At 36.5% G+C, this 23,753-nt stretch overlaps 4 protein-coding genes across 5 annotated transcripts; 3 read left to right on the top strand and 1 right to left on the bottom strand.

Annotated features, from left to right (window-relative positions):
* The first annotated feature begins 323 nt into the window (after nt 1-323).
* Nucleotides 324-3,193, top strand: LOC116195161 (aluminum-activated malate transporter 8). The gene is made up of 6 exons (XM_031524144.1): nt 324-702; nt 940-1,080; nt 1,208-1,480; nt 1,568-1,683; nt 1,975-2,118; nt 2,553-3,193. Exons 1-6 carry the CDS (start codon nt 405-407, stop codon nt 3,072-3,074), a joined length of 1,494 nt encoding a protein of 497 aa, XP_031380004.1. The 5' UTR covers nt 324-404; the 3' UTR covers nt 3,075-3,193.
* A 6,476-nt stretch (nt 3,194-9,669) lies between these two features.
* Nucleotides 9,670-11,654, top strand: LOC116198059. The gene is made up of 3 exons (XM_031528374.1): nt 9,670-9,831; nt 9,972-10,045; nt 10,864-11,654. Exons 1-3 carry the CDS (start codon nt 9,812-9,814, stop codon nt 11,550-11,552), a joined length of 783 nt encoding a protein of 260 aa, XP_031384234.1. The 5' UTR covers nt 9,670-9,811; the 3' UTR covers nt 11,553-11,654.
* A 4,680-nt stretch (nt 11,655-16,334) lies between these two features.
* On the top strand, nt 16,335-18,409 carry LOC116195118. Its single transcript, XM_031524094.1, has 3 exons — nt 16,335-16,491; nt 16,632-16,705; nt 17,536-18,409. Exons 1-3 carry the CDS (start codon nt 16,472-16,474, stop codon nt 18,213-18,215), a joined length of 774 nt encoding a protein of 257 aa, XP_031379954.1. The 5' UTR covers nt 16,335-16,471; the 3' UTR covers nt 18,216-18,409.
* A 40-nt stretch (nt 18,410-18,449) lies between these two features.
* LOC116195117 (mediator of RNA polymerase II transcription subunit 27) lies at nt 18,450-22,007 on the bottom strand. Of its 2 annotated transcripts, none has more exons than XM_031524092.1 (7): nt 21,615-22,005; nt 21,215-21,380; nt 19,735-20,188; nt 19,349-19,408; nt 19,199-19,267; nt 19,069-19,112; nt 18,450-18,992 (listed from the first exon to the last, which is right to left on the bottom strand). In XM_031524092.1, the coding sequence occupies exons 1-7, from the start codon at nt 21,889-21,891 to the stop codon at nt 18,809-18,811; spliced, it is 1,254 nt and encodes a 417-aa protein (XP_031379952.1). In that variant the 5' UTR covers nt 21,892-22,005; the 3' UTR covers nt 18,450-18,808. The 2 variants fall into 2 exon arrangements, with proteins under 2 accessions (XP_031379952.1, XP_031379953.1); XM_031524093.1 differs by having other exon boundaries at nt 18,898-18,992; nt 19,069-19,115; nt 21,615-22,007.
* Nucleotides 22,008-23,753: the final 1,746 nt, after the last annotated feature.

Here is a 23,753-nt window from a genome sequence, read left to right as displayed (position 1 = left end):
TCTCTGTCCTTTTTTTTTCATTCGATTACAAGTGAAGTTCATGAGTCTCGTGTATTAAAATAAAAATTTTAAATATCTAATAAAATGGTACAAATAATTCTACTGGGTGTCGAACTTGAGACTTTTTAATCACCAGACGAGAGGGGGACTATTTCCTCTCTTATTCCATCTCTGTCCTCTGACTCTGAACTAAACACCAATCCCATGCCCACATAAAATATGCTCGTGCCTATATGCGCCAAACCTTTTCAGGGGTTCAGCTTGTCCTATAAATGTAAGTCCTCCAAGCCATTTTCAACCCATTAAGACCTCTCGTCCTCTCTCTCTTGCTACTGTCCTAAAATATATTACTTGCAGCAAAAGGAAAACCACTACAACGGGTGCTCCCATTTGTTAGTTCGGCAATGGACGTCGAATCTGGCTACGGAGCTCAGAGGGTGAAAGCCGATGGGGTGCAAGCTTGTCATTGGAACCGAGTTAAGGGCATTCCTAAGACGGCCAAGGATAAGGTTGTCGAGGTCGGAAGTAGCATAAGGAAGCTAGGACAGGATGACCCAAGACGAGTGATCCACTCGCTCAAGGTCGGGTTGGCCCTCACCCTGGTCTCCCTCGTGTACTACATCAGGCCTTTCTATGACGGATACGGTCTCTCGGGAATGTGGGCTGTGCTGACTGTAGTTGTTGTCTTTGAATTTACTGTTGGTAAGTTCAACAATTCCATGCACTCCAGAAAAATCACATTTCACGTGTCTAGTTTTTGACTCAAAACATGCCAAAAGGATTCTTAGAAAAGCAAAAGTCTTATTATATGGAGCACAAAAACTAATACCACGAACAATAGTGCAAAATGCTCATGACTATATAAGTCGGTCGTGTACAAGCGCAAGGTGTGACATCTTTACATTGACAATAATTTTGCGTGTTTAAATCATGTTTCAGGTGGAACCCTAAGCAGAGGAATAAATAGAGGATGCGCGACTTTGCTAGCTGGAACTTTAGGAGTCGGGTCTCAACACTTGGCATGTCTTTTTGGAAAGGAAGGAGAACCCATCGTCCTCGGCATCCTTGTTTTCTTTCTAGGTATGTAAGGGAAAGCAAAAAGAAAATGCAATACTAAATTAAAACATATGGTCGATTTAGCAGCTTCACAAAACATTATTAGGGTCTTTTATATCGGTAACGGTATGTATGTGTGTTCTGGTCGCAGGTGCAGCAGCCACATTCACACGATTCTTCCCAAGGATAAAGGCGAGGTATGACTATGGCGTCCTTATATTCATACTGACGTACAGCATGGTGGCTGTTTCGGGCTATCGAGTGGAGGATCTCCTGCTGCTTGCCCACCAGAGGCTATCGACCGTTCTAATTGGAGGAGCAATATGCATAATCGTGTCCATTTTCGTGTGCCCAGTGTGGGCCGGTGAAGACCTCCACAAGCTCATCGCTGGCAACATCGACAAGCTCGCAGACTACCTAGAAGGTAAGTACATCTTCTTCATCTAGGCTTAATTTATTAACAATTCATCATATTAAATCCTCAACACTAATAAATTGCCTCAATTTTCAGGGTTTGGAGGAGAATATTTTCAATGTGAGGATGATGAAATCAAGTCTAAGAGTGACAAGACATGTCTTCAACGACATAAGAGTATCCTAACTTCGAAGAACACTGAAGAAACCTTGGTAAATTGGCTCCTCCTACATATGTATTAATCATCGATCATTTCCTTCTAGCTTTAAAGGTTTACTTTTTTGGTGCATGTGAGTGCCATAGAGCACCATCATCATTAGTGCCTAGTTAATTACCAGCATATCTATGTTCTTTTTGCAACCACCGTGTTATTGTTTATTTACCAAACAAAAACCAAAATCAGTTAGGTAAAGTATATGACCGATTAAAATATTATCGTGCATATATAGTTTTCGATAGTATATAACAAATGACTCATCATATCTAATCAAATGGGCATGCAGGCGAATTTGGCGAGATGGGAACCGTGTCATGGCCGATTCGGGTTCCGCCACCCATGGAAGCAATATCTGAAGATCGGGGCCCTCGCCCGACAATGTGCCTATCAGATCGAAACCCTCAATGGATATGTTTGCTCTGACATCCAAGTATGACGATGACCTAATTATAACACAACTTTTTTTATATGTAATTATAACACGACTGAATTAATATGACTGTACATGTATACATACTTACATATATATGTAAATATGTACTCACGAACAGTCAAGCAAAAAGAATATATATATATATATATATATATATACACACAATATTGTGTCTGAATACAATTGTATGAAGTATATTACAAAAAATAGATTTTGTACAAATTAATTATATTTTTCAAAACAAGCTTTGACTCCCTATATTACCAAAAAAATATTTTTTCAAAAATATTTATTTATAAATATATTAAATTAAAACATTTAGTACATAATATGAATAAACATGCAATATTCTCTTTATTATATGTTTGAATTATACATATAAATTGTATTTTTCGATCTTTCGTTACGCTAAGATTAAGAAATAATTGCAGGCGCCAGAAGCATTCAAGAACGAACTTCAAGCTCCATGCATGAAGGTTAGTTCTGAAATAAGCAAGGCTCTGAAGATGTGCGCGTCTGCTATCAAGCTAATGACCGATCCATCCCCTGCAATCTTCCACGTCGAGAGCTCGAAATCTGCAGTTGAAGAGCTGAAGTCTGCTCTCAACGAGATACCAGTCGAGGATAGTATGGACCTCCTTGAAATCGTCCCAACTGCCACAGTGGCTTCGGTGCTGATCTGCGTGGCCGAGTGTGTAGAAGAGATCTCCGAGGCAGTCCTCGAGCTGTCGCACCTGGCCCACTTCAAGGAGGCTGAGAAAGCAACGGTTTCCCCAGAGAATAAGCCATCCCAGCTGCTCCACCGGGGAGTCGTGAACCCGGTGGTCGATGGCGGAAACGGGACGGACTGCGTGGTGATTGAGGTGCCCAAGCTGGCAGATTGTTCTGCTGGGACGGCTGGTGGGAACCCTCGGGCACCGAAATCCAACCCGAGCCCACCATTGAAGTCGTAAATAGTTTTCCATGTTTTCCCGAACGTGTAATGTTTTTTTAATTTTGCACGTCCACCATGTATTTTGCGCTACCCGATTTGTACCAAAGGGTGATATATTTAATTTTTGGGGGATGAAAATATAATTTGATGAATCCTTCCTCTCTAATTAGTTATCCATTGACATGTATATGTCATTGTGTAAGAGAACTTTCCCATCCCATGTAGCACGTATCGGAAGAAATTAAAAGCTCTTTTTTTTTCTTTTTTTTTTTTGGTTATGAGGAAGGCCTATCAGCCTAATAGAAATTCTAAATATATATCTGATAAAGGGGTATGGGTAGTCCCATTTAATTATTGAACATGAAATTTTTTTGTTACCAACTGAAAATGTGCATTACTGTGTTGTACTATCTTTAATAAATTAAAAGCTTTTTATTTAGAGTACTATTAAGTTTATTTTTTGAGATGAGAAAGATACTGAAAAATACCCAAGAAAAAGAACTTTTGAAAATGAATGTTATATATATATATATATGTATGTATGTATGTAAGTATTTTTTTCATAATAAATAAATACTGGGAAAAATCACAAGAAAAATTAAACTACATAAAAGCAGGGTATGAAAGTCCCAGATATATTATCAACGAGAAGAGCCTAAATGCCCTCTGGAGGAATATGGAGTAGATGGAGACCCATGAGAGATCTAGAGATTTCCGAGTGATTTAATCCGCGCATGTGTTACCTTCCCGAAAGGTATGGACTCTGCCAGTTCTTTGAAAGCAAGTCGCGGATGGATGAAACCAAATTAGAAAGGGGAGGGTTAACAGCCACTCCACCTGTGACCAGGCTGCAGTGCACAATCACAGAGTTGATCTCAATGCAACAATGATTTTCGTGTGGAGAAGTTATGGGATGATCCTATCTCGCCACGTAACGTGAAAAAACACTAATTAAATTGCATAAAATAGAGAAATTAGTGTTACCCACTCAAATAATTGCCATAATTATTTTTCGTTAAATAATTCTTATTAATTCTTTCTCGTCACATCGATATAGGATAAGATCATTTAGGAGGCGTTTGGTTTCAGAGTTAAACTAAGTTTGATTTTGATTTTGATTTTGATTGTGGAAAAAGACAAATGAAATGGTATTATAAATTTGACTTGGGAAACGTGTGTTTTTGTTGTATAGTGGGTAGAGTTAAAATTAAAATCATGATTTTAAAATCACATCATGAAACCAAACAGGCCCTTAAAATTTTCTCTTTCCAGAGACCCAAAGCCCATGCAAGATCCAGACCCGACTTTGCTCCTCAGAGTTCAGCAACAACTGCTGATGCATAGCCGATATAATGGGCAAAACCACTTATCCAGCGACCATCTTCGCCTCTGAGTAACCCACCCGCACCCGCTAACCCGGGATTTCCTCTAGGTGCGTCGTCTGTATTTAGCGACCATCTTAGCCCATGTACGTATGTATTTGTTCAAAGGTCAGTCAAGAGTTTTGAGATATATACATACACTCCTTTTAGGTGAATTTTTTAAAATATTCATAAATATTAACATAATTGAGATGCACTATTCATGGTTATTTTTGGGTAATGGCATCGATATTTTTCTCTAATTAATTAATTCATAGATTATACATGACCTAACCTAAATTCTCTTACATGTATAGGGCTCTCATCAAAAGTGAAGATTCTTCATAGTTAATCCGAGGATAAAAGAAATCTATCATGATCTTGAAAATACGAGGAATAACAGGTTTTTTTTCTTCATCCTACCAAAAAAAAACTCATTTTTTTTCACTCTTCATAATGGCAATGCAGCGATCATATTCAAAATCAAGCTGATAATTAGACTTCAATAATTTGCTAGAAAATGTGAATGGAGGATATTATATAATTCGAGCGTGAAGTTAGGATTAGAAGATCCATGTTCCTAGTAGTGGAAGATCACTGTCGGGACTCATATCCTTCCCTTTTTTCGGTGGGACTCATATCCTTCCCTTTAAATACATTAATCTCTAATTGTTTCAATATACAATTAGAGGTTATCTCTAAGAAGTTGGTCTTTGAAGACATCATAGAATTTTAGAAGAATGTAATCTGCAATCATTGCAAAATTGAGTAATCAATTATAATCCGTTGGCCCACAAGAATTATATATCTCATGGACAAGCAATGACTGGTCAAGGAGTTGTGCGCGCATTTAAATAAAGAAGGTACAGATGGAACAATTTGAAGAATTTCTTTAAAAACTAACAATGCTCTACATTCATTTCTAAAACCCGAGTTAGATCCCGAGATGGCATCACACTTAGCAAATTTTGAAGTAGAAAAAATGCATTGTAATTAAATATATATTGATTCACGTATGCACTAAATCATGTATGTTACCTAATTGGGTCCATGAAAACAAATGCACGTGCAATGACTTTAGAGAAGTGAAGTGATGAGCCTTAAATTGAATTACATGTGAATTAAGTTCCACTATTCATAAACAAAACTGTACTCTTCAGAAAAATAAATAAATAAAAGAAGGTCCCATGGGAAGTGCTTCAATTAAACGCAATCTCCACTCCACTATATACAAAGCTTCCATCAAGAGCAGGATCAACCAGCATAATTAATTTTTTTTAACATATTAATTAATTAATTGCCTAGCAAGATACAGTAAAGAGCATATTGTATTGTCGTACGTCCTGTCGTCTATGCTTTTTTCCCATCGTCCTTTCCCCCATTCCACTTTCCTCGATCATTCAAAAGGCTTAAATAGGGCAATTACTTGGCTTTTAGACTCGATCGGTCAGGTATTATATATTATATGTAAGTAGAGGACAAGAGAATCATAATGTGCTTATAATCGTAGCTCCACCACTCATCCATCGGTGCCATTATCGTCCTTTATTTCTTATGAGGAAAAAAAGAATAACTGGACCCAACAAAGCGGATATCAGAGCCATTGATATGGCATCATCTGATTGCAGCTAGCATATAATACGAGAGGCCGCACATGATTACAATTACTTTCTACTATATGGTGAAGTTATTAGATTGCCTTTAAGTAGAATCGAAGAGATGAAAGACCGGAACTAAAATTGTCCCTTTTAGACGAACTTCCGGAATGATTTGTCAGAATGAACGTTCGAGGCATTATAGGTTTAATTAATCACAGCAGTAATTAGTTAAGCTCCAATCCCGAAACCCCTGAAAGCGCACTCTCCTTCTTCTGGTAGCTTTTCCTTCGCACTAATTAAGCAGCAAAAGCATAAGAATCTGGCTAATAAGTACGGTCGATCGATTATAGTAATGTTAAGGACCAAATCGGAGATTCCATTCCATTGCTATATGCATAGCCAGCTGTTCTTTTTCCATCCTGTCTCTCATTAGATAATATTGCACTCGAGGGGGGGAATCGATTGTCACAATGAGCACTGTGCGGCTCCAATCCAATCCCGTGAACCTCTCTTTTTGCCCTCAGTTGTAAAAAAGCTGAATAAATCAACCGCCCTACACTGCTCTATGTAGGAAATTCGATCGTTCCTTCTGTGCAAACTCGATAAGATTGACTTGGTGATTTAAGGGTGCAACTTCCTTCGAAAAGATCGATTCAAGTTCAAGTCATAATGAAATCGCATAGAGAAATACTCCATGTTAGCTTGCGGGGTATTTATGTATCCCCATGGAGATTAGTAGACACTGTCGTTAAAAAGAATATATATATATATATATATATATGTATTTATACAACGGAGCTGAGCCTCAGAAAGAAAGATAATTAAAGTGCTGCCATAGCGACAGTGGAATTGCATACTGGAATGGAGCATAAGAATGTAGCGGGATATAAGGTTAGATTCATGTATCATTTGCTGGGATTGATAAGAGGAAAAGCATTTCTTGCTTCCAATTTCAACCCAACAGTGAGTCATATTCTTGGGCATCTCTTGCTATATATATAATAGTATCGTGCAATTTCCTTTTTTTGCTGACCGTACGTACTGATGATGCAAAGTTTGCAAAATTAATAATTTGCAGACACAATTATTCCTTTTGGTTCATTTTAATCAAAAGTAAAACGGCAAAAAAAATCTCCACTGCGACTTCGTGGGAATGATGATGAGTCGATGACCCTCCATTATATTTATGCTCGAGCTCGAATTCCCACGGCCACACAATTTTCCAATATTGCAACCCAAGTCAAGCACTGATCTAGAATGTGTACATAAAGGCATAAGTAATACAATTCGTTGACATTAATTAAGGTCCGAGTGTATAAACAAGATAAAATATCACCCTGAAAGCATAAGAGCTGTCATATAAACTCCGTTCCTCACGTTGATCGTACAGGTTCGAGTGCATATATAGAGAGGACGCAAACCCGCAACTTCACCGCTATGTCCTTCTGAGATTGGAGAATCAAATTTATTTGATTTTCTTTTATGCAAGTTGGAATTAATATCATTTCCCAGCTATAGCATCTAGCAGTAACAAAAAAGCCCCACAAATAATAAAGTGATGAAAGGTTAAGTAGTGAAGGAATTGGTGTTGTTCGCACGTACAAGGAGCTGAAGGAGGGAGGCAGCTTTGCATGGGCTTTACTTGAAAAGTGATGTCCTCTCTTACTGATCTCTCTCACCCATCCCAAGTTGCAGCGTATATAACTCACTGCTCGATCTCAATCTATTAATGGCAGTCACATGTTTAAATTCTCTAATTATTCCAGCAGAGTATAACCCTAGCTAATAACTAGCTTAGCTTTATCTTCCTTTTTTTCTTTTTCTTTTTTTGGACCTTCTAAGCTCCATCTTGATCGATCGATTTAACGAAAGAGAAAAAATTACTTAAATCTAATGTACTATAAGATCTCACGATAGCAATATATATCTAAGATATTTACCAAGTATATATACGATGTACATCTAGTCTGAAAATTCTATGATAATGATTGATTGGAGAAAACGACTACGGATACGCATGTTTGTATAATCATATTATTACATCCCGAATGTTTGTGTTGCCCTTCGAATATAGCATATTTTTACTCTGGCAACCGGATTCTTGTGAATTCATACGGTTTTGGAGTTCGACCGCTAGATCTCTTTCCCTCAATTGTGAAAATATGAAGCGCTTGGGCCTTCACCATTTATGTTATGACCAAGTTATGTTTGTCAGCATTATGTGACTATTGAAGATCGATCGGGGGAGAGAAAAATGAACCAATATGCATGAGTTTTAGGAAGGTGTACTTTGTAAAGTTAAAGAGTGTGTCGTGATTAGTAGGATGAACAAAAGCATAAAATATTTGACAAAAACTCGTAATATGTATAGTGCACATGTTCTCTTCTTAAATCAAAATATTTCGGATTCAAATCTCGTTAATTAAATTTTAATTAACGTATGTTTCCTTTATCTTTCTCAATATTTTATGATACATGCATGTACCATATGTACAAATATTTATTTAAAAATTTCAAGTAATTTATTTATAATTCAAAAAAATTTTATAAAAAAATCGAGTAATTTACTTAAAAAAATACATGTAACTTAACATGTAGGTCCTTACTTGCATTCTTTTTTTATCATATGTGTGTATCATCCACTGAGCCCTATATCTCTCTTTGTATTTCTTGACTATGCTAGTCATGAGTTCTTATAACAAAAAATATTTTTAAAAAACATGTAATTGGTATCGAATGCAACTCTGTTCCTCCATGATAATTGAAAATGGATTATCCCCTATTGTTCTTTATTCATTTAAAAGAAAAACTCAAAGTTGATTCTTCACCTAATACCTGCATGCATTTTCATTTATTAACTAACGTTATTTCTCACTCGAGCATTTACTTATTATGTCTTCGAGTGCTTTCAGTAAGTTTCGAATCCTTGCACAGGTAACACTTTAAATGCAAATCGAAAGCGATGAGTTTACTTCCAGTTTCATTCTCAGAAAGCGCAAAAATAAAATAATAATAATAATAATATGGATGTTTGAATTAACGGCTTTCCGGAACGCTTGAGTCCCTCTTGCTAGGGGTATGCGGGTTCAGGTAACCTATTTTTTTCACGATATACGGACTCTATCCTGTAAGGGACGGGTTTCAAGATTTTGAAATCGGACCCTACCCTGTCGAATTTTGGAACCAGAATCTATCCGGAAATTTATACCACGGGTTTCGGATACCATGTTGAAACATGTAAATTTTTTTGTCTCGCTAAATAAAACCTAAAATGTCTAACGCAAAACAGAATGTCAACATAAATTTAGACTCTTTTAAATTAGTTACTATATTTTTTATATATAGGAATATCTGAATATAACTATTTATAATGGAGGAAATTATTATCCGAATCCGAGTATCGGTTCCGGTTTCGGTTTTAATTATGGATACCCTATATGCAAAAATCATAATTGGAACCGATTTTCATGGGTTCCGTATTTTGATACCCGGATCCTATAATATTTTCAGTACAAACTACCTAGATCTCATCCTAACGGTAGATTCAAACCGATTCCATACCCGATATCCATGTATACTCTTACTCTTTGCCTTCCCTCCTCTTTCCAAGTCGCTTTCGCTGAATGCAGAATGGGAATGAGAGGAGCTGTTGGAGGGAAGGAGAGGGGGGCAGAGGCGTCATTTTACAATTTCTCTCCGGTTCACTTTTCCCCGTGCATTTCTTCAGTCTCTCGGCGGCTCTTCAATCCTCCTCCTTTCTCCGTCGTCAGCTCCTCGGCCGCATCCGATCAGAGGATATGGGGCTTCTCTCCAACAGGTAGTCTCTACTCATAGATCTTCCTCTTGCAATGAATCCATTTTCATGGCCTGCATTATGGTTATGGCTGCCGAACAATTGAAGTAAAACGGTACCAGTTGTATTGGGTTGGTGATGAATGCGGATTTGGATGATCGCAGGGTCGCCAGGGAGAGCTTGAAGCCCGGGGATCACATCTACTCTTGGAGGACTGCTTACATCTACGCCCACCACGGTCCTCTCCTCTTCTTCCTCTTCAATCTTATCGATTTCTCTGCTCATTGTGATCTGTTTGTCGTCCGATGTGAATTCCTGTACACGGATTATATCGTGGTGCCGTATCGATCGGAGGTCTAGATTGTAAAATTGCCCTGCTAGTTATGCCAATTGGTCTACTTTTGTCGAATATTTTCTTAAATTGGCATGTCTGATGCATTGGGAATTGCCAAGAACGTAAGTACTTACTAATGCGAATGTGCTTCGAAAGCTGGTAACTTTTCTGAATTGGGACCAAATGAATCGGCGAATGGCTGTCTCTTTAGTTCTAGATGGGCATAGGTTTCTTGTTTAATCCTTGGAATGTAGCTTAGCATTTTTGAATCACCATGGTCTTCCTGTCATCTAAATCACTTCAAGTTTCTATAATCAAGAATTTGCTTGGAGTTAGGAGAGACTGATTGTCCGGTTGCTTCTTTAGGAGAAGAACAATTTTGTCTCTTGCCTAAGATAAGTCTGCCGTTTCAAATGTTCCTCTCTTGGCGGAGAATGTTCTTCGATCTTTTAGGAATACTGTTTTGTCTTTCTTTTCTTTTTTCTCGTTGTATTTGATATCTTCAATTTTTCACTGGTTGATAACTGATAATTATACAATCCTAACAATATTATTCAGTGTTCTCATTATGAACTAAAGCCTGCTGTGTACCTTTACTAGGTAAGATCTTTACTAAAGCAAAGAATCAAAATTTGCAATTTGAGGCTATGCATCTGTTTTTGTTACCCTTTTGCGTATGCTGTATAATTGCATCTAATGTTTTTATGATGGGGGCAAAACAGGAATCTACATCGGGGATGACAAAGTCATTCACTTCACAAGGCAGGGACAGGAGGTTGGAACAGGGACATTTATCGATTTTCTCTTAGTAAGCTCTTCCCCAACTCAGGTCCCATGCACAACCTGCACTCCTGCAGAAGAGGATCACGGCGTTGTTGTATCTTGCCTAAACTGCTTCTTGTCTGGTGGGATCCTTTACCGGTTCGAGTACTCTGTGAGTGCAGCACTCTTTCTGGCTAAAGCACGAGGTGGGACCTGCACACTCGCAGTGTCTGACCCACCAGAGTTTGTGGTTGCTCGAGCAAAGTACCTGCTCGAATATGGGTTTGGGTGCTATAATGTCTTCAAGAACAACTGTGAGGATTTTGCCATCTACTGCAAGACAGGACTTATTGTTCTGGACAATGTAGCCTTTGGACAGGGAGGGCAAGTGCCTTCGATAATAGGTGGGCCACTTGTGGCTGCTCCTGCCACTCTTTTGACGCTTGTGACCACCAATATCTACGGGATGGCAGTTGCTACAGTTTCTGCTGTGGCAACGTACTGTGTTAATAGGTATGTTGCTGATGTCGGGAGTGGCAAGAGGAGGAATGTGGTGAAGGTTTCAGTGGAAGATCTCACGAGGAAGCTCTCTACCGGGCTGCTTCAAGCGATTGAACCACCCCCAGGTGCACCGCATTCAGTCTCTTGACCTATTGTCTTCAGCGATTGATTGTGTTTGTAAACCATCTATTGGAAATTGGATATCAGTTGTCATATAAATTCCGTTGGCTTTATCTTCTTTTTTTTTTTATATATGAATTGATGGAATGCTGTTTCTGGAGTGAAGAACTATCTCTGGCAAAGAAATAGTACTTGACCACAAAGCCTAGCTCGTTTCAGAGAATAACCGATAAAACGATGGTGTAAGAAAATCCTAAACTGCAAACTTCTGTAAAAAGAGTTTGACCACTGCAAATCCACTGCAAATCCAGTGCACCCTCAAGATGAGGGAAGAAGCGGCGTTTCTGATCAGAAAAGGCCTTGAAAGGCAAAGGCCACGGAGAGGAAATAATCAATCTTTCAAGCATGCTATAGATAGTTCTCAACACTAAACTTGTTTGGATAGAGCTAATAAGATACTAAAATCAACAATAAGATTCTAAAATCAGCATCAACCCATGCCTCGCCCGAGAAAAATAGCTATAGCATCCACGTGACCGAAGCAAAAATAACTAAATAGCGGTGCTTCGAAGAGCAGTTTCTTCTTTATATGAGCTTTTATTATGCAGGAACATACCACGGCTAACAATGCTAGCTATTTCTTGCACAGCCGCGTCATAGAAATTTTCGATACATAAGGAAAGTTTATTCAAGTTGTCCCAAAGTAGCGGCAAATTACCCTGAATACGTCCAGACGAGAGATTGCCATTGCCTAATTCTACATCTCAAGAACTTTCGCCTGTTTGGTTTCATGATCAGATTTTAGAATCATGATTTTGATTTTAACTCTACCACTACACAACAAAAACACACGTTTCCCAAGTCAAATTTATAATATCATCTCATTTGTCTTTTTTCACAATCAAAATCAAAGTTACTTTAATTCTGAAACCAAATGCCCCCTCAAACTTTGCATACTATCCAACCTCATCAAACGCATCTTATGCAAACAATTGCACTAAAAGCACGAGATGTGGCACAAAGCCAGTCTTGCTTAGCTAAATTGCTACTCAGAAAAGTACATATCAAGGTGAGAAATGAACGCAGAGAGAGATCAACGCATCTTAAACATGTTTGGGACCTGGGTTGTCGGAAGGTTGTTATTGAAATGGATTCTCTGGTGGCCCGAGATTTAATCCGAGGGGGATGCGCTGTAATCCTCTACGAATATAATAAGAATATTCATTTATATTTAAAGATAATTGCATATAAAATCCTATGTTAGTTTTTGTTTTTTTTTTTTTATAAATTTCCAGAATCCAATATATGTTCTGACTAAATATCTGTTTCATTGAAATAGATATTTTTTTAGATACTACCAAAAATATCTATTTCATTGAAAAAGCGATCTTAATGCAGTGGCACAATATGTCGACTCGAAATCAAGAGGTCTTGCGTTAGATCCTCGCTTGTAGGACTTAGGTGTGCATTTATTTCGTTTTATTTCCATCTTTATATTAAGTCCATGAAGAAAAATATTTCTAATATTTGAATCTTGTGGATGAAAATAATTAACAATTGGGAGAGTTATCCCTTAGTGGACCAATTTTAGTCAAGTCTGAAGTAATCAAAAAAACCCATGAAATTTCCTAATACCATATATGAATCGATTAAAAATATTTATAACATTGTTTATAAATTGAACAAAAAAATGATATTTTGAATTTTACTAATACAATTACTTCTTTATCTCTGCAAATATTTTTTTTTAAATGTCAAGTTCATCATGTTTACTATATCTTATGATCTCTATAAAAGTTGAAATGACATTTCCAAGTTCAAAGAGGCTATCTATATATATATATATATATGCATGAAGTTAAAATAGAGTTTCAACTTTCAAGTATAAACTCTTCTTTAGCCATGTGTTAATCATAAAAAAAATTTCTATAAAATATTCTAAAACACATTTCTATTTTCTTTGCTTACAATTAAAAAAATAAAAATAACTATTTAAATAGTTTGGTAGTTCAATACATAAGTATATAAGTAGATATATGTATATATAATAAAGAATATTGATTATATATTAGAGTCTTTAATAGGAACATATTTCCTTATTGTTACATATCATATATATATATATATATATATATAATAGCCTACTCCGCTAATAAATGCCCGTAGTAAATGTTCCCAATATCGTAAAAAATTAATTTCATATATAAATATTCCCGACATTGTAAAAACTGAATAATTAATTATTATATTAAATAAAATGTTATTCTAAATAAAATAAATAATATAATAATATAATATTTTTTAAGATACAACAAACAAGTCTTTCACGAAAAAGAACATATATTTGTGTTAATATATATGATAATAATTTTTAAGATACAACGAACAAGTATTACCTATATTATATAGTAAAACTAACTACATTTTATTATAAGGCATATCAAATGGGGTTAGAATAATCAATTTGCATATAAACAAGAAAATAAAAGTAATTGTTAAAAAAAGAAAATATATAGAAAGCGTTGCAATTAGCCATTTGAAAAATAACGAAATTAAAGAATTAGTTGAAAAATCAGAAATGCAAAATTATATGGTACTATTTGGCTTACTCTATCTTTTAATAAAATTATGAAAAATTATTATTTAAAACTTGAAATTAATAATAACTATGAAACATTATTGATCTTATAGCACTATTGATTTTTAAAAGTAAAACAATTGCAATATGAAAAAAAAATATTAAAATGAACCCGTGCAGAGCACAAGCAAAAGGCTAGTTATATTTATAATCGTATCACATACTTACACTCTAAATAATAGTTAATACAAACATTTCAAATATACTTAATGATTCTTAGTATTTTTCCACTAAAATTAAGTTTTTCAACTGACAAAATATTATTTTTATTTATGTTTATATCAAGATCAAATTTTTCGTATTAATTTTTTCTAATTTTATTTTCATTTGATTCCTTAATTTGATTTTCCTAAATTTCACCATCTTTAAAAAAAACTTTTATAAGGAATTATCATTGACTTTGGTATATTAATATGCATTTATATTTTCATCGATTACTCGAAAATTTGTTAGAGATAACTATATCATTAAATTTATACATATTATGATTATAAGTCTGTGTAATTTTCGATAATATAACGGTAATAAAAATAAATGAAATCCAACAATTATTGTTTAAAGATTTTGGTTTTGTGCATCGCACGGGTCAAAAATCTAATAATATATATTAAAGAGGCGCAAAAAAAAAAGATAAATTGGAAGGTATACTTTGTAAAGTTAAAGGGTGTGTTGTGATTAGTAGGAGTGTGCATGGATACTGGGTATACCCAGAACCGATTGAAACATATCCGTTATGGTATGGTCCGAGTAACTCCAATTGAAAATTAGGTAGGGTCTGAGTAGTAATTTAAGAAATCGGTGAAAATACGTTTCGGTTCCGATTCCACATGATACCCATGGAATCGGTACCTAGGACCTATATTTTTCTGAAAAGTTATTTTATATTTACATAATCCTCTAGGTACGATGTAGTAGATACAAAAATTATAAGGAGAGCTTATTTACTTTGTCTACTAAGAATAGCTATATCATCTTTTTGTTGCTAAATAGCTATATAATCTTTTAGTTGCGTATTTTGTTTTGTCTATTATATAATCCTAACATGAGCTACATAATCATTTAGTTCTGTGGATGAATGTAATTCGATTAATCTACGTTGACATTTATTTGTTTTGCGTGACTGTGCATGAGATTTTTTTTATTTTAGTTATTTATTTCATTAATTGCGCTTGAAGAGAAAAAAAATTACAGATTCCAAAAAGGTATTTAAAACCTGTAGTATATTTCATTTTCCTGTTCCAAGTTCCAATTGAGTATGTTTTGATTCCAAAATCTTGGAACTTGTACCCTACAGGGTGGGGCCCCGGTATCATGAAAAAAATAAGATACTCGGACCCGCGCACCCCTAGTGATTAGTATGATGAACAAAAGCATAAGTTATGACAAAGACGCGTAATATATATAGCGGCACATGATCTCCAATTAAATCAAAATATTTTGGATTCAAGTGTCATTATTTTAATTAACGCATGTTTCCTTTATCTTTCTCAATATTTTATGATACATGCATGTACCATATTTTATTAAAAAAATTTAAGTAATTTATTTATAATTCAAATAAATTATATAAAAAAATCAAGTAATTCACTTCAAAAAAAATACATGTAATTTAAATTTTAACATGTACGCCGTTACTTGCATTCTTTTTTATCATATGTATGTATCATACGCTGAGCCCTATCTCTCTCTTTCTATTTCTTGATTATGCTAGTCATGAGTTCTTATAACAAAATATATTTAAAAAACATGTAATTGGTATCAAGTGCTACTCTGTTCCTCCGTGATAATTGAAAATGGATTATCCCCTATTGTTCTTTATTCATTTAGGAAAAAAAAATTCAAGCTGATTCTCCATGTAATAACTGCACACATTTTCATTTATTAACTAATATTATTTCTCACTCGAGCATTAATTTATTATGTCCTGGATTGTTTTCAATAAGTTTCGAATCATTTTCACAGGTAACAGTTTAACTGCAAATCGAAAGGTAGGCGTTTGTTTCCAGTTTCACCCTCAGAATGTGCAAAAAAAAATAATAATAATAATAATCTAGACGTTTGAATTAACGGCGTCCCGGGACGTTTGAGTTCCTCTTGGCCTTCCCTCGCCCGTCCCGGCGTCCCTTTCAATTTCGATCTTGACGTCCGAAAATCGCTTTCGCTTAACGAAGAAGGTGAGTGAGAGGAACTGTTGGAGGGAAGGAAAGGGGGGGCACAGGCGTCATTTCACAATTTCTCTCAGGTTCACTTTTCCCCGTGCATTTCTTCAATCCTCCTCCTCCTTCCTCCGCCGCATCCGATCAGAGGATATGGGGCTTCTCTCCAACAGGTAGTCTCTACTCACAGACCTTCCTCTTGCAATGAAACCATTTTCATGGCCTGCATTATGGTTATGGCTGCCGAGCAATTGAAGCAAAACGGTATGAGTTGTATTGGGTTGGTGATGAATGCGGATTTGGATGATCGCAGGGTCGACAGGGAGAGCTTGAAGCCCGGGGATCACATCTACTCTTGGAGGGCTGCTTACATCTACGCCCACCACGGTCCTCTCCTCTTATTCCTCTTCAATCTTATCGTTTTCTCTGCCCATTGTGATCTGTTTATCGTCCGATGTGAATTCCTCTACACGGATTATATCGTGGTGCCGTATCGATCCGAGGTCTAGATTGTAAAATTGCCCTGCTAGTTATGCCAATTGGTCTACTTTTGTCGAATATTTTCTTAAATTGGCATGTCTGATGCATTGGGAATTGCCAAGAACGTAAGTACTTACTAATGTAAATGTGCTTCGAAAGCTTGTAACTTTTCTGAATTGGGACCAAACGAATCGGCGAATGGCTGTCTCTTTAGTTCTAGATGGGCATAGATTTCTTGTTTCATCCTTGATGGAATGTAGCTTAGCATTTTTGAATCACCATAGTCTTCCTGTCATCTAAATCACTTCAAGTTTCTATAATCAAGAATTTGCTTGGAATTAGGAGAGACTGATTGTCCGGTTGCTTCTTTAGGACAAGAACAATTTTGTCTCTTGCCTAAGACAAGTCTGCCGTTTCAAATGTTCCTCTCTTGGTGGAGAATGTTCTTTGTCTTTGTTTGATTCCGATCTTTTAGGAATACTGTTTTGTCTTTCTTTTCTTTTATCTCGTTCTGTTTGATATGTTAAATTTTTAACTAGTTGATAACTGTTAATTATACAATCCTAACAATATTATTCAGTGTTCTCGTTATGAACTAAAACCTGCTGCTTACCTTTACTAGGTAAGATCTTTACTAAAGCAAAGAATCAAAATTTGCAATTTGAGGCTATGCATCTGTTGTTGTTACCCTTTTCTGTATAATTGCATCTAATGTTTTTATGATGGGGGCAAAACAGGAATCTATATCGGGGATGACAAAGTCATTCACTTCACAAGGCGGGGACAGGAGGTTGGAACAGGGACATTTATCGATTTTCTCTTAGTGAGCTCTTCCCCAACTCAGGTCCCATGCACAACCTGCACTCCCGCAGAAGAGGATCACGGCGTTGTTATATCCTGCCTAAACTGCTTCTTGTCTGGTGGGATCCTTTACCGGTTTGAGTACTCTGTGAATCCAGCACTCTTTCTGGCTAAAGCACGAGGTGGGACCTGCACACTCGCAGTGTCTGACCCACCAGAGGTTGTGGTTGCTCGAGCAAAGTACCTGCTCGAAAATGGGTTTGGGTGTTATAATGTCTTCAAGAACAACTGCGAGGATTTTGCCATCTACTGCAAGACAGGACTTCTTGTTCTGGACAATGGAGCCATTGGACAAGGAGGGCAAGTGGCTTCGATAATTGGTGGGCCACTTGCGGCTGCTCTTGCCACTCCTTTGAGGCTTGTGACCACCAATATCTACGGGATGGCAGTTTCTGCTGTGGCAATGTACTGTGCTAATAGGTATGCTGCTGATATCGGGAGTGGTATGAGGAGGGATGTGGTGAAGGTTTCAGCGGAGGATCTCACGAGGAGGCTCTCTACCGGGCTGCTTCAGGTGATTGAACCACTTCCAAGCGTGCCGCATTCAGTCTCTTGACCTATTGTCTTCTGCAATTGATTGTGTGGGTAAACCATCTATTGGAAATTGGATATAAACTATCATACAACTTCTGAAATATCAGTTATCATATAAATTCCGTTGGCTTTATCTTTTTCTATATATGAATTGATGTAATGCTGTTTCTGGAGTGAAGAACTATCTCTGGCAAAGAAATAGTACTTGACCACAAAGCCTAGCTCGTTTCAGAGTATAACCGATAAAACGATGGTGTAAGAAAATCCTAAATTTCTGATTATACAGCCAAATTTCTGCAGCACAGTTAGTATGATTACATGTTACTTGACTCTGCTCTATCATTACACTCCATTACCTACCACCAAATTTAATCAGTAAATCTGACTGTTCGCGATTGATTGTCCCAGTAAATTCAGTTCGCATCCTCCCAAATTACAAAAAAAAAAAAAAAGAAGAAGAGAGAACGGGACCAATGCTTCCAGAATACCCCCACAGTGGGGTGTAACTTCTTGCGCATTCTCGAACTTTGATTCCAGATCGGCATGGCATGTGATTAAAAAGCCTGTGATGTAACTCCTCGGCTGCTGGACTAGCAAGACTGACAACGTCTATGCCTAAGTTTCCTTTGAATAACAACCAGCGTGATAAGCCTGAGAAGAAGGGTGACTTTGGTCCTTTGTTGAAGACACGAGTTGGGTGGATGAGACTTTGGTAGTGGAAATGGTCCGGTAAAGGCGGTGAACTGGAGGCAAGAGAACAGCGGATTGCTTATCCATTGCTAGTAAGCGTCCACACTTACTGTAAAAGAAGATTGGGGGCTTTTAGGTGAGCAGAGAAACCATAAGAAAAGAGATGTTGAAAGAAGAGCACAAACCTGCAAACTTCTGTAAAAAGAGTTTGATAACTGCAAATCCAGTGCTACTAACAGAGAGGTAGTGTTAGCACAAAGAAACAGGATCAACAAAGTTAAGATGCATGACAACATTGAGGCATTGAGATTCTACCAAGATTGAATATAAAGCGGTATCGGCTTTGACCCCAAGAAAGTATTGTAGTGCCATGGCAGCATGCTCCTGTAACGAGATAGGAGTAGCTCAATGGACAACTTCAATAATGTGTAATGCAAACTTGAAACCAAGATATGATGCCTTTACCGTTATGTGTCTAAATACATGATGAACCGAGAGCCCTCTTGCATGTACATAGCTTCCCCCCTAACAAAGAATATAGGCAATAAAGATCAAGTTTCCAGCAAAACTCAGTGAATCTCAATCAAAAGTCAAATCCCAACTCAGACTAGAAGTAGTAAGGACACCCGTCTAAAAAATTCTGGCTACACTTGGTCCTGAAAGATTTCATTTACACAAATTAGTGATGACAGTTAATTGACATCGGTCTCATTTCAATCCAAGTAAGACAGCCAACTGTTATAATCAACTAAAAGTGAAAGAAAGTCATTTTCATCAGGTCCATCCGATATATATAGAAAAGGAGAATATGAGCACATTTGAAGGAGGAAGCTGGGTTGCAACAGGATTACCTCATCTGGAGAGAAAAAAGCTACAGCATCTGGGTCGATAGAACCAGCAGGATGTAATGATACAATAGCTCTAAAGACCGAAGGAAATAACAACTCAATCACGGCAACTTTATCAGTAGCAACAGCTCCAACTGAATCTGGTCCAAGTCTATTTAAACTGTGAAAACTTTGTTCTTTCGATACTTCCATAGGATTCTCATTTGCAGAAGCGGGCAGCAAAGCAGCTCTCTTCAACCAATCCAGTCGATCGTACGTAAAGACTTTAACATTTGGCGCCTCCTTCTCCAACTGAGCAAGAACATCTGATAGAGTTTTATAATCAGTAGCATCATCCTCATGGCTCACTGACACTCGCCGTCTTTTAGACACCGATTCACCACTTTGGTCACTAGGTGAATCCTCAAGATGAGGGAAGAAGCGGCGTTTCTGATCAGAAAAGGCCTTGAAAGCTAACCTGAAGTTTTTATCCGGACATATTAGTAAAGCCAAGGCCACGGAGAGGAAATAATCTTTCAAGCATGCCATAGATAGTTCTCAACACTAAACTTGTTTGGATAGAGCTAATAAGATATTAAAATCAACAATAAGATTCTAAAATCAGCATTGACCCATGCCTCGCTCGAGAAAAATAGCTATAGCATCCACGTGACCTGGGTACACGATATTTATTCAAAAACCACTAAATAGTGGTGCTTAGAAAAGCAGTTTCATCTATATATCAGTTTTTATTATACGGAAACATACCACGACAAACAACGCTAGCTACAACTTGCACAGCCACGTCATAGAAATTTTCAATACATAAGGAAAGTTTATTCAAGTTGTCCCAAAGTAGCAATAAATTACCCTGAATACATCCAGACAAGAGATTGCCATTGCCTAATTCTACATCTCAAGAACTTTCAAAAATCGCAGGAACTATCCTACCTCATCAAATGCATCTTATGCAAACAATAGCACTAAAAGCACGAGATGTGGCACAAAGCCAGTCCTGCTTAGATAAATTGCTACTCAGAGAAGCACATATAAAGGTCGCTGGGTGAGATCAAAGCATCTTAAACATGTTTGGGACCTGGGTTGTCAGAAGGTTGTTATTGAAATGGATTCTCTGGTGGCCCGAGATTTAATTCGAGGGGGAATGCGCTGTAATCCTCTACTCCGGCACTTGGTGGAGGATATCAGAAGGTTGCTCCTACTGGAATGGGAGATTTCGATTAGGCACACTCTCCGCCAAGGAAATTTGTGTGTTGATTGGCTTGCTAGGCAGGCTATGTCACTGCCCCTTGGATTGCATATTTTATCTTTTGTTCCTAATGACTAAGGTTCTTTGTTGTTAGGTGACTTTTTTGGGGTTGCTACATCCCGTCTCTGTACTCTTTAATTTCTTGGATCTTGCCCGGTCAACTTACCCAAAAAAGGGGGAAAAAAAGAGAGTAAAATTTTCAACTCAATAACATGTCCTATGGGAGCCTGAAGTAACCTTGCCCTGTCGACGGCCGATGCACCGGCTTGTCCAGCTAATTGCCGCTTCCAAGCATAGGCGACCACAGCACCATCAGGGCAAACCAATGGCATGTGCAGACCCCATGAATTGCTCCGTGATCGAAGAGACTCATTAATTACCCCGGTCTCTTCTAGCTGCTTTCCTAGCAAAATTCAAAACACACAATGAAAAACTATTTGATCAGAAGAACAACTCATTTGTAAATGGTAGCAATTCTAAGTTTGCTGCACTATCGAGTTTATGCATTTACGCAAATAGCTGAGCTGAATCATTTGACATTCCCAAAAGAAAGAACATAATTTTAACTTGGGGAGGTCCAATTCAGCGATACGATTAAAAAAAGTACAAACTTTTCGCCCTAATTAAGTGTACTGACCAATAGAGCGGAGGTCCTGGAGGTGTTGGCGCATGGAAGCATCCTCCTTGGCGAAGAACTGGAGAGGCTTGGTGCTCTGGTGAGGTTGAGAGGCCACGAACAGGGCCTCGAGCAGGCGGTCCGCCCCGAGCCGAATATCGGCGATGAGCCGCGCGGCCTGCGACAGCCTGTCCATCGCTAAGGCGACCTGCATCGGCGGTGCCTCAGCTGCCCTGGACTCGCTCGAGGGCGGAGGAGAGGAGATCGATACTGGCTGAGGCAGCGCCTGGTGCTGCATTTGGGACGTGGGAACACTCTTTTAGGTGGTTCGGTGGCGTTCCAACGGCGAAGCCTTTGGCTACTGACGAAGTCGACGAATCGGTCGTTGTCGTCGGACAAGGCTCCGATAGTTCAATATAGCCTCAACTTTCGGGTCTGGACATACAGATCCGAATTTGATTTCCGGACCCGTCCAAAAATAATATCTATTGGCAACAAATATAATAAGAATATTCATTTACATTTAAAGATAACTGCATAGAAATCCAATGTTAGTGTTTTTTTTTAATAAATTTCCAGAATCCAATATCTGTTCTGACTAAATATCTGTTTCATTAAAATAGATATTTTTTAGATACTATCAAAAATATCTATTTCATTAAAGAAGCGATTTTAATGCAGTGACACAATATACCGACTAGAAATCAAGAGATTTCACGTTAGATCCTTGCCTGTAGGACTTAGGCGTGCATTTATTTCGTTTTATTTCCATCTTTATATTAAGTCCGTGAAGAAAATATTTATAACATTCGATTTTTACGAATGAAAATAATTAACGATTGGGAGAATTATCTCCCAGCGGGCCAATTCTAGTCAAGTCTGAAGTAATCAAAACCCATGAAATTTCCTAATAGCATATATGAATCGATTAAAAATATTTATAGCATTGTTTATAAATTGAAAAAAAATGATATAATGAATTTTACTAATACAATTACTTCTTTATCTCTCCAAATATATTTTTTTAAAAAAAGAAAAAAGAATGCCAAGTTCGTCATGTTTACCATATCTTATGATCTCTATAAAAGTTTAAATGGCATTTCCAAGTTCAAAGAGGCTAGCTAAAAATATATATATATATATATATATATATATATATGCATTAAGCTACAATAGAGTTTTAAGGATAAACTCTTCTTTAGCCATGTGTTAATCATAATAATTTTACTATAAAATATTCTAAAACATATTTCTATTTTCTTTATTTACAATTTAAAAAAGAAAAAAACTTTTTTTAAATAGTTTGGTAGTTCAATACATAAGTATATATATATATATATAATAAAGAATATTAATTATATATTAGAGTCTTTAATAGGATCATGTTTCCTTATAATTACATATCATATACATATATATATATATATATAATAAAATAGACTACGGTGGTAATAAATGCCCGTAATAAATATTCCCAATATCTTAAAAAATTAATTTCATATATAAATATTCCCGACATTGTAAAAAAATTGAATAATTAATTATTGTATTAAATAAAATGTTATTCTAAATAAAATAAATAATATAATAAAATAATATTTTTTAAGATACAACAAACAAGTCTTATACAAAAAAGAACATATATTTGTGTTAATATATATGATAATAATTTTTAAGATACAACGAAGAAGTCTTATCTATATTATATAATAAAACTAACCACATTTTATTATAAGGCATATCAAATAGGGTTAGAATAATCAATTTGCATATAAATAAGAAAATAAAAGTAATTGTCAAAAAAAGAAAATATATAGAAACCATTGCAATTAACCATTTGAAAATGCACGCATTTTCATTGATTCACTATCGTTATTTCTCACTCGAGCATTAACTTATTATGTACTCGATTGGGAGAATTACCCCTTGGTGGGTCAATTTTACTCAAGTCTGAAGTACCCATGAAATTTCTTAATACCATATATGAATCGATTAAAAATATTTATAACATTGTTTATAAATTGAACAAAAAAATGATATTTTGAATTTTACTAATACAATTACTTCTTTATCTCTCCAAATATATATATATATATTTTAAAAGAATGTCAAGTTCGTCATGTTTACCATATCTTATGATCTCTATAAAAGTTGTAATGG

The sequence above is a fragment of the Punica granatum genome, chromosome 2 (assembly GCF_007655135.1).
Source record: "Punica granatum isolate Tunisia-2019 chromosome 2, ASM765513v2, whole genome shotgun sequence".
NCBI lineage: Eukaryota > Viridiplantae > Streptophyta > Magnoliopsida > Myrtales > Lythraceae > Punica > Punica granatum.
Note: the sequence above shows the minus strand (reverse complement) of the source record. Positions and strands in the feature narration are given on the sequence as shown.

Bases quoted from the DNA above. Each gene is read 5' to 3' on its own strand.
- LOC116195118 (XM_031524094.1), top strand. From the start codon at position 16,472: ATGGGGCTTCTCTCCAACAG. The intron at 16,492-16,631 runs GTAGTCTCTACT...GGATGATCGCAG, and splicing joins ATGGGGCTTCTCTCCAACAG to GGTCGACAGGGAGAGCTTGA. The intron at 16,706-17,535 runs GTCCTCTCCTCT...GGGGCAAAACAG, and splicing joins TTACATCTACGCCCACCACG to GAATCTATATCGGGGATGAC.
- LOC116195117 (XM_031524092.1), bottom strand. From the start codon at position 21,891: ATGCAGCACCAGGCGCTGCCTCAGCCAGTATCGATCTCCTCTCCTCCG. The intron at 21,381-21,614 runs GTCAGTACACTT...GAATTTTGCTAG, and splicing joins CCAGGACCTCCGCTCTATTG to GAAAGCAGCTAGAAGAGACC. The intron at 20,189-21,214 runs GTTACTTCAGGC...TAAAAACTTCAG, and splicing joins TCGGCCGTCGACAGGGCAAG to GTTAGCTTTCAAGGCCTTTT.
- LOC116195161 (XM_031524144.1), top strand. From the start codon at position 405: ATGGACGTCGAATCTGGCTACGGAGCTCAGAGGGTGAAAGCCGATGGG. The intron at 1,684-1,974 runs GTAAATTGGCTC...ATGGGCATGCAG, and splicing joins AGAACACTGAAGAAACCTTG to GCGAATTTGGCGAGATGGGA. The intron at 2,119-2,552 runs GTATGACGATGA...AAATAATTGCAG, and splicing joins ATGTTTGCTCTGACATCCAA to GCGCCAGAAGCATTCAAGAA.
- LOC116198059 (XM_031528374.1), top strand. From the start codon at position 9,812: ATGGGGCTTCTCTCCAACAG. The intron at 9,832-9,971 runs GTAGTCTCTACT...GGATGATCGCAG, and splicing joins ATGGGGCTTCTCTCCAACAG to GGTCGCCAGGGAGAGCTTGA. The intron at 10,046-10,863 runs GTCCTCTCCTCT...GGGGCAAAACAG, and splicing joins TTACATCTACGCCCACCACG to GAATCTACATCGGGGATGAC.